This window comes from Ictidomys tridecemlineatus, chromosome 10 (assembly GCF_052094955.1).
Source record: "Ictidomys tridecemlineatus isolate mIctTri1 chromosome 10, mIctTri1.hap1, whole genome shotgun sequence".
Classification (NCBI taxonomy): Eukaryota; Metazoa; Chordata; class Mammalia; order Rodentia; family Sciuridae; genus Ictidomys; species Ictidomys tridecemlineatus.
Window position 1 is genome coordinate 64264676 of NC_135486.1, and position 14757 is coordinate 64279432.

At 39.8% G+C, this 14757-nt stretch overlaps 1 protein-coding gene across 11 annotated transcripts in view; it reads left to right on the forward strand.

Moving 5' to 3' along the window:
* Ryr2 (ryanodine receptor 2) overlaps nt 1–14757 on the forward strand; it is a 505092-nt gene that overhangs the window by 471484 nt on the left and 18851 nt on the right. For all 11 annotated transcript variants that reach the window (XM_078023113.1, XM_078023103.1, XM_078023102.1 and 8 more), the window contains 7 exons: nt 1574–1721; nt 4759–4845; nt 5427–5648; nt 7080–7210; nt 8499–8541; nt 10427–10560; nt 13545–13605. In XM_078023113.1, coding sequence (XP_077879239.1) covers nt 1574–1721; nt 4759–4845; nt 5427–5648; nt 7080–7210; nt 8499–8541; nt 10427–10560; nt 13545–13605 — 826 coding nt within the window. The remainder of the gene's footprint in view (nt 1–1573; nt 1722–4758; nt 4846–5426; nt 5649–7079; nt 7211–8498; nt 8542–10426; nt 10561–13544; nt 13606–14757) is intronic.

Below are 14757 nucleotides of genomic sequence, written 5' to 3' on the forward strand. Positions count from 1 at the left end.
CTGACCCTGCAGAGGAGCTGTGTGACCAAATCTACCGTCTCAGCCGTGAGGCTGTGACTGTGAGGACTTGGGTTCTTTGCAGGCATCAGGGTAGAGCCTAGCAGGATTGCTATTCCATCTTCCTCTGCTCCATGAGGATTCCATTTATGTGATTCTCTCTCAGCACTAGGCTCTAGAGAGTCTGTGAACACTTCCTCCATGACTGGTTGATTAATTTCAGTCTTTAAGCTCACACATGTCTTTCTGTTCTTTTAGAGAAGGGAGGAAATGAACATTCCAGATGGGTTTCATTGAATCCTGTGGAGGGTAATCCTCAGCAGATAGTCCCAGGTCCACAGCATGAGACACACCCTGGGGAATTTGTTAAGAACACGGGTTCCTGGGCCTCACCCTAGAGACTGACTCCCAGGGCTGGTGTGGAGCCTTGGAACCTGCATTTTCAGCAACACCTGGCACTGGGAGCACACCTATGAATGCAGCACCAGGAAACAAACAGCTGGATGCAGCAGTGAGGTGCACAGCCCCCTCTTAACACTCGCTGTGTGTCAGCAGTCAAAGCCTCCAGCTGTCCTCAACTTCCTGTCATCTCCTGTGTGCAATTTGAAAAATGTGGGAAAGAATTATAGTTTTTAGACACCTATATTGCCACTGTTCTCACATTAGCATCTTATTTTTCTTCTCTCTCTTGTTATTTTCTCTGGACCCTTCTTATTGCATATTCTCCATAGTTAACACTCTTCATTGTTGAGGATCTGACATTATTGGATCGGCTGGATAGATGGACTCCTAACTGACTGCCAGAGTGAAATGTGGGCCTGTGTAACCACATGGCAGGCATTTCCATGGGAGCTCTTTACCTAATGTTAAGCTGCTATTAGGTGTGCCTCATGCGCATCAAGGAGAGCTTACACACACATGCATGTATCAAGTACTGTGGTTCACTTTCAGGAAGGATTGATATCATTGTAGCTAGAAAATGTTTAAGTCCTAAAATTTCAGTCCTTCTAATTCCATTATTGTCTGAAATCATATAATCGTATATGAACAATTTATATTAAAATTAATATATTTTACTTAATAAAATTAGTTAAATAAAATTAAAATAGTATATCAGTACATTGATATACTTTATACATGTGAACAACCAAATGCAAAGACCTCTGATTTTAATTTTTAAGACTAAATGAAAAAAGTTGAACATTAAAATCATAATTTAAAAATAAGCTACATTGGAAGTAAAAGCAAAAAGAAGTTTTAATTTGTTACTCTATTTTTCAATTAAATGTCTTTATTGCACCATGAGAATCTGCTATATATGGATATGAAGACCCTTTAAGCCTGAAAAAAATGTCCTCTAGATTTGAACTTCACCAAATTATTTGTATGGGGGCCTGTGATCAGCAGGAAATCCTGCCCTGACTCTAAACCCCAAAATATTATCCTTCATTGAAAGAGAAATTAGTTTTCAGAAGTGATCCTGTGATCTTAAGTATCTGCTCACTTGTGTATTGTTTTAGGCTACCAGTTTAGTCCTTTTCTGAATAGCTTCTCTTTCACTCACCTGTTCTCACAGGGGAGAAGATGGAGAGAAAGAGGAGAAAACCAAAGAAGAAAAGGGCAAACAGAAGCTCAGGCAGCTTCACACACATAGATACGGAGAACCCGAAGTTCCCGAGTCAGCATTCTGGAAGAAGATCATAGCCTATCAACAGAAGCTTCTAGTAAGATGTGAAGAATGGATATTTTTTAACTGATTTATTATGAGAACTTACTAGTTCGGGTTCAGTTAGTATTCACTGACCTTCCTTGGGGTTTTGTCAGGGAATAACCGTTCAGTCCTGCAAATACAGTCTCCCCACTATCTGCAGAGCTTGCTTGCAGGACCCCCATCCCTATAGCTGCTTAAGTCCTCTGTGTGACAGGATGCAGTACGTGCTCTTAGCCTGTGCACATTCTCCTGTAGACTTTAAAGCATCTCTAGACTACTTATAATTCTTAACACAATGTAAAGCCTATGGGAAAGTTTTATATTATATTGTTATGTTAGAAAATGTCTGTACATGTTTAACACAGAGGCAACTTTTTCCTAAATATTTTTTGTTCATGATTGGTTGAATTCATGAAACCACATGAATGACTGACTGTGTGTTTTATCTGGCCATTTTATGTGTTTATTTTTTGCAGTGAATGCCTTTGGTCCACTGTTCCCTATTAAGCCTATAACCCCCATAGATATTCACACCACTAGAGACCCTCTGGCTTGGTGACCACAGCACAGTGTTCTCAGCGTCTTCCCACCAAGACTCAATCGAGGGCAGCCAGTACATAGATTCTGAGGCCCTATCATTGATTAGGGCCTCCTAAGTTATAAGTAATTCCAAGTGAAGTTCCAGAACTGGACTAGTCCATATTTCTATAAAAATCACAATTTTATTTAAAATTATAAGTCTAATTATAAAATTAAAATCTAATTATAAAAATATTAATGAGCTTTCCATTGAGGATAACACTAAATTATTCTTTGAATACAACAAATAAAATAAAAATGGAGAAGACAGTTCTTTATGTAGGGACATACACATATTGAAGAAGTAGTCTCCAACTTATACTTTTCCCATACTGTTTATTACAAAGTTCATTTGAACACAGATGTTTTCTAGATAACTCTGGATAATTAATTGTTGATACACTATTGTGGTTGCCATCGCAGCAGGTATAGCTCTATTATAGGTGGTTTAGAGGTGGAATGGGCTCCACTGGACCCTACGGGAGGCCGGAATGATGTTTAACTGCACTGAATAACCAGGCAGTTGAGGTATTCCTTCTCTCTTTCTGACTCAGGAGTCACGTATTCTCTTGTCTCTGTACAGCTTCTCTGTTTTCCTGATCTCTTTTCAGTTGATGTTCTTGCTCAGCAGTCTGCATGCATAAGACTAAACACAGCCACATGAGGCCACCATAGGTCCCCTCTCTTCCGAGTCTTTGTGACCATCCTGCTCAGACAGCCAGCATTAGCTAACTCAGTCTCTGTGACCTAGTTCCACCTTCCAAGGAGAACCAGTGCACCTGGCCCAGTTTGATGGCCAATCATGGTCCACTACACTGTGACAGTAAAAATGGTATTCCTGTGGGGAACTGACCCCAACAGAGATGGAGTGCACACACAGGGGATTTTGAGAGGTGTGATTACTTTGCTCTGGCTTCATGCTGCCCCTGGCGTAGCTGCATATGGCTCCCACTTAATATTAAACAAATACTTGACTTCCACATAGCCTATTCCCTTAAACTCGTATCTTCTAGGTTGTATTGTTTGTTTTCCAAATCAGTAAGGCTTACCAACCTTTTTCTTAGTTGCTCAGGTCCCCAAATTCAGAAGATGTCATCTTCAAGTCTCTCTCACCTCATGCACAGTCTTCCTCCCAAATACATCCAGAACCTGCCCAGTTCTTTCCATGACCACGGCCACCACCAAAGTGAAGCCACCTCATCAATATCACTCTTTCTGCAGTCCTATGAGAACTTCCTAACTGCTCCCCTTGCTTCAACCCCTTCCCCATTACTACCTATCATCCTCAGCATCTGGAGTGATTCTAAGCACAACAGGATTGCACAAAGACTTCCTTGAAGCCCCTCATGGCTTCTTATCCCATATGGAATAAAATAGTCATTGTAATATAGTAACATTAGATTACTCAGGAACAATAATAAGGCTCCTACTGGTAATCTTATCATTTTAATAACTATATATATTGTATATAATAGAATTTAAGCTGGACATAATAGTGTATTCCTTAATTCCAGCAACTAGGGAGCCTGAAGTAGGATTGCAAGTTGAAACCAGTCTCAGTAAGGTAGGGAGGCCCTAAGCAACTCACCAAGACCCTGTCTCAAAATTTAAAAAATAATACAAAGGGCTGGAAGTGTTGTTCAGTGGTAAGCACCCCTGGGTTCAATCCCTGGTACCAATAAATAAATAAACAAACAAACAAAATCAACAACTCTCTTTCCTTATATTATAATTGTGATCCTCAAAGTACACTTATGAAGCAGCTTTTTCTATTATTCTTAACATCACAGATGAGAAAACTCTTGCCCTGGCAAGGTTTAAGTTACTGGTCCACATTCCAGTGGTATGGACAGGCTTCATATCCAGGCATTGTGGTCCCAGGGTCATGGATTGGTTCAGATGTCATGAACCACTGCATTGTAAACTTATATCAGTAAGTAGCCTTCAGTACCCAGACTCCTGCCGGCCTGACCCTGTATACTCCTGCCTCCATCTGGTCTGTTCTCACATGTGTCCTTCACACTGTTCCCCAAACCCACCACCACGGCCCTTCACTCGCAGCCACCCTTGCTGCTCCTGTCTCTGACACATTCTTCCTCATGTGCATTCAGGGCTGTGCTCCAGGTGCCTCCTGAGATAAACTCTTCCTGACCAACTGTCCCAAATCCCATCCCCTCCCTAATCCCTTAACTGGATATATTTTTTCTCATAGCATTTAGTATTCCCTGACACTGTCTTATTTGGCATTGTGCTCCTTCATTCTCTCCATGGTGACAATACTCACTCCTACACTGTGTTTCTACAGCACCAAGAATGGTATTCAACCCATAGTGTTGGTCTAGGGCAAATGAAGGAAGGCTTTCTGTAAATTGTGTGCAGGTTTGGATTAAATGGGCGAATACATTATTTAAGCGGTCTGTAGATTCCAGGTCTCTCGATTCAGTGACATTTTATAACTTTTTCACCCTCAGAACTATTTTGCACGCAACTTCTACAACATGAGAATGCTGGCCTTGTTTGTCGCGTTTGCCATCAATTTCATCTTGCTCTTTTACAAGGTAAGCACGATTGGGGTTTTAATGACCAATATGAGAGCACAACCAGACCGAATGAGTGTACAAATTTCACAGGTCCACTAGTGCGCATACCTAATCCTGTTCCAAATGAGAGAGGAAAGGGAGCCAAGGCCCATCACTGTGCCCAGGAAGGCAGCATAGATTTGTGCCTTGGAGTAGAGAAGTGTCTCAGTGGGCTTCAACTGAAACAGCATTTGATTTAGCAGGAGGTTTATACCTGGGGGTCCCAGGGTCATTTGGGTGAATACCTACTTATTACTGCAGCTGGCTGTGGCATGAACTGTGTTAAAGCAAATTATTTTGGGTAATTGTGAAATCGGACATCTAATTATTTTCTATTTGCATTGGAGCCTTATAGCTCTTGGTTGGGTTAGAATGGACTTCATATTTGTTGCTTGCCTTTGGTGTTGGAAAGCTCTCCTGTTAGTCTTTGCTCTTAGTCTTTCTGCTGTGCAGTGTCTATACATCCACTGTTTGCTAGCCAGGCTGTGTCTGCCTTGGGTCTGGCTGGCAAGGCCTCCTTGCATGCAACAGACTCACTCTGTGTACTTGGTTCAAATCAGGTCTCCACTTCCTCTGTGGCTGAAGGGAAGGAGCTGCCCACTCGAAGCTCCAGTGAAAATGCAAAAGTCACCACCAGCCTGGACAGCAGCTCACACAGGATCACCGCAGTCCACTACGTGCTGGAGGAGAGCAGCGGCTACATGGAGCCCACACTGCGCATCCTCGCCATTCTCCACACCGTCATCTCTTTCTTCTGTATCATTGGATATTACTGCCTGAAGGTAACACAGCAAGGCACAGGACCCGGGTGTGTGCCTGTCTGTGTGTGCATGTTGGAGACTGGACTTCTGCAGAAGCCATTTCTGAGGTGGAGATTACGAAGTTCATTTGGGAATGTGATGGGCATCCTCACCTGTGGGCAGGGCAAGACAGGATGGGGCTGAGAGGAAGGTTGGTCTGTGGTACAGACATGGCCAGGTGAAGCCATGGGAATCCATTTCTGAGACTAGGATGCTCCTGCATGGGTGTCTGGGCCTGGGGCTTGGGAGCCTGGTCTTTCTGTATCTGCACTGAGCAGCCGTTGGATGCATGCTGTCTGGAAAGGGCATATCTTCTTGCAGCTTTCTTTTACCTGTTAAGAATTGCTCATGTGACGGACAGTTTTACCTACTGCAGGAGCCCATACAAATAAGCCCACCCACCCACTGTATCTCATGGTAGGCCTCCAATTCATTAGAACTCTTGCAAATATCCATGAGACATTTTCATTGTTCTGTTACTAGATAAATATTGTTTGTTATCCTTGGCAAAAATGCTTTTTTGTGTCACTTCACTTAGAAAATAACATGGCTTTATCCCATAGCCTTGCCAAGGGAGTAATGAGATGTGGTCAATAGATTTCAAGGTAGTCTTTGAGTGTTCAGGGCTACCTGTTCACAGCTGGTCATCTTTTCTCGGCGAGACCCTTGTTACTACAGTGCCTTTATTTCACTGTCCTTTGCCTCTGGTTATACTGTTTCCAGAAGACTTTTGAAAAACCAGGGCTCAGGATAACAGATTAGAGTATAGAGAATCTGTTCAGTAAATTGTCTTTCCTTTTTCCCCCTTGTTGTATGGAGCTGCGTATTCTTTGAGTACTTCCAGAACATCTGCATTACTCCTGTATCTGTGCCTGCATAAGGTTTGTCCACAGGAGACTCTCAGTACATCCTGGATACATCTTGAAAAATTGACAAAAGATTTTTGCTGATGCTGAAATTAACATTTATCTCTACATAGCATGTAGACATGTTGAGTGTGGAATTATTAAAGAGATTTATTATAAAACTCTGCAATTGTCAACATACATTTTAGAACATTAATATGGTTGTTTAATTCTTTTGCATTCATTCACATTGATATATATATATATATGAAAATTTTTGCCTAGTCACCTTTTTCTCTTTAGACTGGTGCCATCAGTACAAGTACCTATGAACCCCTGTGTACTTAAAACACATGAATCTTTAAAATATCTATTCTATCTTGTTTTTCCCAAAACTTTCTAGATGTTTCTTTGTACCTAAAAGTAACTGATTCATTTTTATTCCATTTTACCTTCCTGAAAGTCCATGGGAAATATTTTTTTCCAAAAGCTGTTTTGCAAAGATAGTGACCACAGGAGATGCCAGTAAATCTAAGCTAATTTTACCATGTTTATTTTTCCTCTGTAGGTCCCATTAGTTATTTTTAAACGAGAAAAGGAAGTAGCACGAAAATTGGAATTTGATGGGCTTTATATTACAGAGCAGCCTTCAGAAGATGACATTAAAGGCCAGTGGGATAGACTTGTAATCAACACACAGTAAGTAAAGAATTTTAAGAGACAGCTCTGTGCTTAGAAAATTTAAGACATAAAAACATTTTCCTGCAGTTCATTTAGATTTGTTAAAAGTTTAGCACAAGTGAATGGTAGTTATATTTCAGCCAAGAAAATCAAAAGTAAGTGCATCAGCCTCCCAATGAATGCCTTCTGTGTTCCCAGTTCTTAATCAGAAAGAGCTCTGAGGCTATTTCTGCAGCACTGATGGGACTTCACATCCATTACCTGGTATCCAGGGAAGTGTGTGGTAGGTAGGTATAACCTACAGTGCAGAGCTATCTCACCTAAAAGCTGAGAAGCAGAAAATGTGCATTAAGAAAAGAGGAGTCTCACTGAAGCACAAACACTAAATTTCACACTTTTACTATATCTGAGTTATAAACTTTCCGTTGGTACCACCAGGGAGCTTTAGATAAACCCGGCTCGGTGTTATGAGAAGATGTAAAATGTGAGACAGAAGAACAAGGACCTCTCTATTCATCGGTTATTTAGTCTTATGAAGTAAACCCAAATGACTAGTGGCTGCTTGAGGTATATATCCACTGCAGTGTGATTTTTCCACCAAAAAAAAGTATTAGTAACAATACTTTTTGAGTAGTTCATACTCAAGAGTGAAATACCTTATTTATTAAGACTAGTTTTGCTTATTGTTCCAGAGCTACAATGTGCAGTAGGTTCTGAATTTTACTGTGGGAATGATTTATTTGTGTATTTTATGTGCTTGCTCTGAATGTTAAATGTTTTCTTTAGCAAATCTGCCCCTTAATACTAACTCTGATCGTTGGTCCCTTTTAGTAAACTCTGTCAGTCAAGGTGCAGTGCCAAAGTCAGAGTTGAGTGTTGGGCTTAATGTTTCTTTGAGGGTAACTGGTAGGAAAAACACCTTTTTACTTCATAGGACGAAACAATGACTGCTTTGATCCAAATGCTTTGATTTTTAAAGAGAACTGATAATAGTCAATGTATTTATATGTTATAAACAAATGATAAATATATTACTTATTAATAAATATGATTATATTATCCTCTGTTAACATATCAACCCATAATCTTTTAATGTGATTTGTCTGTGCATATGCTTATATTAATTGAGTATATATTAATACTCAAAATTATATTGACAGTTCTGGTGATAAAGAAAATAAAATGGTAACCTAGATCATTATACTTTCATGTGCAAGAATTATGTTTACATATTGTTCATTTCAAATGATATGCTATTATTTATTGTTTAAAATGTATTTAACTTTTATGATTTTGTGTTTTTTAGGTCATTTCCCAACAACTACTGGGATAAATTTGTTAAAAGAAAGGTAATACTCTTTAGAAAGAATACATTCTCTGCTTTTTTATAAGTGCAAATCAGATTTGAATTTGATGTTGTTTATATTTAGAATGAGATATTGAGGTGAGTTATATCTGCCTGGTAATATTATTTCAAAGTGGCATTCGAATGGAATATGAACTTTTAGAATAGCACATGAGAAATATTGACTCTGCAGCTCCAATATAAATAGACTTTGCTTCATTCACTCATCCCTAGACTCAGCTGAATCAATGTGTAAACTCCATAATAGTACCAAGATTTGGTAAGAATTTTCTCTGAAATTGTCTGGAAGAGCTAAGTTGACTAGGAACTTTTTTTTCCACTCTTGTGGACTTTTTTTTTTTAGAGTGGACTTTTTTTTTTTTAAATTATTTGTTATACATGATGACAGAATGCAGTTCTCATATAGAGTACAATTTTTCAAGACGCTGATTGTAACTAAAGTATTTTCACACAATTTGTGTCTTATACGTATACTTAGGGTAATGATGTCTAACTCATTCCACTATCATTCCTAGCCCCTTGCCTCCTCTCTTCCCTTCCCTCCCCTTTGCCCTATCTAGAGTTCCTCCATCCACCCAGGTCCGATGAGCCAGTTCTTAGCACTGTGAGGATAATGCAAACCAAGTTGTTTTAATTATCCAAATGGCACACATTCTTAGACTTCTTAGCTACCATTGTTCTTTTATGTATTCATTCAGTTCATTGTACCCATTTAGAAAAGTCCATTTTTAAATTTCTGCAACCCTTCCTTTTCATTTCTATTTCTTTCTCCATCTGCTCTAAGTGCTCCCCTTGTTCCCAATCCCCTTCCCTCTTCTTGCTTTGTCTGCTTCTCCTGCACACCTCTTCCCCTGCTTCTTGGCTCCTCTTTGCCTCTTTGTTCCCATGAGGTCTCCTCTTGCCTTTCTTTCATGACGTTCCCCATTCCCTCCCTCTTCACTGTTGTGTGGGACTCTTGTGCATGGCACACAAACTTCAGGCTGGGGTACTCTATTACATACAGAGCTGGGCATCCTGGGCTCTAGGGTGAGCTGTGAGTCATGTCCAAGTGCAAATCTCAAAACAAAGAATGGGAAAGCCAGGCAGTGGTGGTGCAGGAGACATGGCCCAGAAGCTGAGGGAATGTTGGGTAAATGCACACAGCATCTGTCCTAGGTGAGCATTTACACAGGAGAGGAGAGCAGAGGGACAGTGACAAGCTTGCAGGTCTGCGAGTTACTGAAGGATGGGTGCATCAGGACACTGAGGGGGGCCAGATGGGAAGGGGACTTTGGTTAGAGTGGAGTGGCTGAAATGGAGACTATGATGTCCATTCTTGTGGCATCAGGGGTCCATGCAGAGGACCTTTGGCTGGGAGTAAGGCTCTGTCTGGATGCTGCTGGCCCCATCCCTTGCTAAGGTTAGCAGCCTCAGGCACATTATGTTAAGTTTGGTAAGAAAGTTTCTTTATCTGCAAAATAGGATGCTGAAAATAAGCATTTTTCATAATATAAAGTATAAAACTTATTGTGACAGTTGCATGGAATGAGTCAAATTCCTGCCACAAAGTATGAATTTGAAGATTGCTTTCCTTATATTACCTTCTGCTGACCCTTTTTCTCTAGTCCACCATCTTCCTTTGGTGGGCCTCCTTCTCTGGAACGAGACCTCTTGTTCCTCAGTTATTACTTACAATGCTCTAGGTTTGCTTAGATCTTTAGCAAAGTGGTCAGAAAGAGGGCTGTAGACTAGGTATTTGTGTGGTCTTCAAAAGATGGAAAATACAGAGGAAGTGTAAAAATAATGAAATATTTACACACACACACACACACACACAGTGGTGTTACTTAATGGTTTTAGCCAATAAAGTGCTTCTTCTCTGACTCTAGGTTATGGATAAATATGGCGAGTTCTATGGTCGAGACAGGATCAGTGAATTACTAGGAATGGACAAGGCTGCATTGGACTTCAGTGATGCCAGAGAGAAGAAGAAGCCAAAGAAAGACAGCTCCTTGTCAGCCGTGTGAGTGCAGCTTCTGCTCTGTCTGCAGGTGGGAGGTTGTCAGGAGGAGCATGGTGCCTTGGCCTCCGCTGACCCCTTCCCTCAGCCTCAGAAGAGCAGGCCGAGGAGGAGAACAGGGTGCACGTGGGGTCCACTTTCATGCTCCTGCTATGTGGAGCTCTGGAATGATTGGATATTTTTCTATTAAATTTTTTAAAAATATTTTTTAGCTGTAGGTGGACACACAACTTTATTTATCTTTTATGTGGTGCAGAGGATTGAACCCAGGGCCTCACACATGCTAGGGGAGCGCTCTACCACTGAGCCACAACCACAGCCCTTCTATTAAAGTTTGAAAATGCCTTTTTTTCTTATTTGGAAAAACAGAATATTCAAGTTCTTAACTTAAATTGTTTTTTTCTAACGTTAATTGCCCTTTAAGTCAAACATATGCAAAAGCATGTTTATCTGTTTTCTGATGTTTATTTGAAAATTAGTTGATTATCCTGATTTAAAAACAGAGACTACGTAGAAACAGAGACTATTTTAAATTTTTATTTAAAAATTTCAAAGTTCATATCTTTTTATTGTAATTATTGTATCTTTTAAAATAGCAAAGCATTAGTATGCCAAAAACACAACATTATCATACTATTATTTGGAAATCTTACTTCAAAATGAAGGATTATTTGTGTAGTATTCTCATGGAATAATAATATAACTAGAAGTTATATGCCAGTTGAATTGAATTTCCCCAACTGAATCAATCAATCAATCTCTCTCATTCTCACTCACACACAAATATATACGTATATCTATTTATTTAGCAAATTTATCAACTGAATTTCTGGAATGGAAGCAAAGCACAAATGCTTTTAAAATGTCATCTCTTATTGTCTCCATTTAACAATATTTTTTGGGAAAAGCCACATCAATTGTTTGTGTGTATGTGTGTATGTGTATGCACAGGAGCTTTGGTTGAACCCAGGGCTCCGCCACTAAGCCACGCCCTAGCCCAGCCTTCCTTTTGTGTGTATTTATGGTATCAGTCAATTATGGAAGTGATGAATGCTTTGAAAACAAATATTTATGGTTCTGTAAGGAAATATTATTTTGTCTCAGATAAATATTTCAGCTAGCATTAAAAAGATTTTGCCTGACCTAGTTCATTGGTTGTGTGCTTTTTATGTCAAAAAAAAAAAAAGTGACCTCAGTTGAAAAGTGATTAGACAAGCAACCAAGTATCAGAAACTGTGTACTTAGATCCAGAATATTAGATAGGTTTTTTAGGAGGACAAATGTGGCATTTAAAGACATGTCACTGTATATAAAATGAAAGACAGGCCCTTGGGAACTGAGGCCTTTGTGTTAGATTGTCATCTACAGCAAGGCTCCACCTTCTAGCTGTAGTTTACTGTGAACCGAGGCCTGTGCCCAGGGAAGGCCTAGCCTGCTTGGCCTGGGTCAGCTTTGGTGCCTCCCTAGGGTAGGGTCACATGGCTGCTAGAGTTAGTACAAAAGGGGGATCCTGCGCCACAGTGGGGAGAGGTGCTTAGTGATAGTGGCAGTAACTTGCCATCAGTGTGACAGGGGTGGGGGGAAATACCAACCAGAAAAGAATTTTTAAATGAAGTCAGAAATACTATGCAAAATTCAGACATCCTGATAGAAACCTTGATTTTGCTTTAGATGGCTTTCATGGAAAAAATAACTGTTCTCCTCCAGATTTCCCCATTGTTTTTGTTCCAGCTCTTCTTTTTTTTTATTTAAGAGAAATTATTATTATATGGAAACCTATTGTGAATATTTATAGAACATTTTTTAAAAATATTTTTTAGTTGCAGTTGGACACAGTATCTTTTAAATACTTTTTAAAAAGGCTCCTGTAATAATAAAATTAACTGTGATTCAAAGATAACTTTATTTCCTTAAAAAAATATGCTGGGCTAAGGTAAATAAAACCTTCACTCTTAAAAGAAAAAATCTTGTATATCTTTGAGCAACTGCTTGTCATCACATAGTAAGGTTGCCTAAGTAGAGGAAGTTAAGATTTCAATGTTAAGTCTAGAGAGGCTCTTTGTAAAGTAGCACTGCCCGTTACACTATGTTGGACCCTTTCACATCCTAACATGTCACTGGGACTGGGAGACTGAAAGGCTGACAAAGTTATCAAAAATTCTAGCACATAAATTGGTGACAAGACTAAAAAATATGAGAAAAAAACAAGCATATCTCATTATGTATTTTGATCTGCAAAGATTATGGATATTCATGCCCAGACTTATTAATTTGAAATGTATTCATTGAGAGACAGTTAACATGTGAGAAGCTGTGCTGGGTGCCAGGAGTTCACAGACCAGTGAGAGGCACCCTCACAGGCAGGCTACCGCAGCCCTCTCCTTCAGCACCCAGGAGACATTGGCAACCAGAGAGGGGCCTCGCTCCTGCCTGAGTGGAAACAGAGAAGGCAAGGTTAGCAAAATCAAAAGGAAATAACAGCAAAAACCTCATTTCATTTACAAAATAAATTCAGCTGTGAAATAAGGGTATAACAAGTATGTAAGTTTTTATTATTTGAACCAAAAAAATCACTGTTGGAATGCAATTATGAATGAATAATGGAGGTTAGTAAGGAAACTTTAGAAGTACACACATTGGTTAATTGAGTACAGTTTTCAGGAATAAATGTCATATATATAATAAGGTTAGCTTATATTTAATGAAGGAAAGGAAAAGTGAAGAAGAAATGCTGTTTGTGAGTAACAGAAGGTGAAGTGGTGCTGTTTTGTTTTGCTTTCCAAGATCCCACTAAAGAAGCATCCCAGGACAGGGGTGTCCTAGGAGCAGGTCTCTGCTCTTCTCCCTGCACCTGTGTGGGTAGCGCCAGCTCCCAGGGGCGCTGCTAGGCTTCCTGAGGAGGACACTGCAGGCCCCTCTGCCTCTGTGCTTCCTTAGGGCCTTTGATTAATGTTTACCTACACGTTCTTCTCTCTTTGTCTTTCCAGACTGAATTCCATTGATGTGAAGTATCAGATGTGGAAATTGGGAGTTGTTTTTACTGACAACGTAAGTGCGTGTTATCACCCAACAGCTGAGATGAGTCTGGGATTTCTGCAGAGGGAAGGACAGTTGTTTAAGCCATTTATTCAAATATCAGCGTGTTTAATACAGACCATATTTGAGAGATCCACAGCCCATCTCTCCTTCTGTTTCTTCCCAAAGCTGAAAGGTTAAAGGGTAAAGATGTTTACATAAGGAAAAGCAACTGAGATGCAACTCACATATATTTTATTTAAGGTTTTAGTGGAGCAGATGTACACTTCAAAGGTCATAGATGTTAATTTTTTAAATTTTTATTTTATTTTTTTAAATTTAAGTGTACTAAATTTAAACTTTCCCCAAACTAAGTACATTCAGTTATTGTGTTTCTTTTCTTGACTGATCCTTCTTTTATGATAGAATCTTTGGAAACTAGAGATAGAGCCCAAGTGTATATTCAAATGTAACAACAACAACAACAAAAAAAATCACCTGTTACTAAAAACCACCAGTTATCCCTAAGATTGTAGGGATTCTGACCATGGAAATGTACAGGGAAGTGTTCCCCTGGTGAGAAAAATCTTGGGTGTAACAGGCACCCTGTTTCCCACCCTCAGAATGCTCTGTAATCTCTCTAAGGCTCTAATAATGTAGCTAATATATGTGCTATGTCTAGCTGGTATGGCAATGCCCTGAGATGACTCTGTTAGAACCTCATCAAGCTCCTGGGAATAGGAGAATTTATTTGCTGTGTAATACAATGTTTCACCAAGCTCCTGTGTTTCTGGAGCTGCCTGCCTAGCTGTAACTTCAGACAGTGGACTTTCTTGAGAACTGCACAAAGCTCCTAACATTACATATTGTAACTATGAAATGTTACTGCAGCATAAGCAACCTTACTGGTACCCTAAACCATGTGGTTATGTACTAATGACCTAATGTAACCTATTGGTATAAATAAATGTGCCTGCCAAATTTGGACAAGGAGCCACTCTGAAACCTTCCCTGCCTCTGCACCTTGTCTCTCTGTCTCCCCTTTATTATTTTCTTACCCAAGATTTCATCCTTTAATTTTAGCACTGATTTTCAGGGTATATGTTGGTTCCTTCCTCCTATCTCAAGGCTGCTACACACTCCAAATTTTCCTTCCTCTCCCCATCCCTGCCTGACCCAGCCATG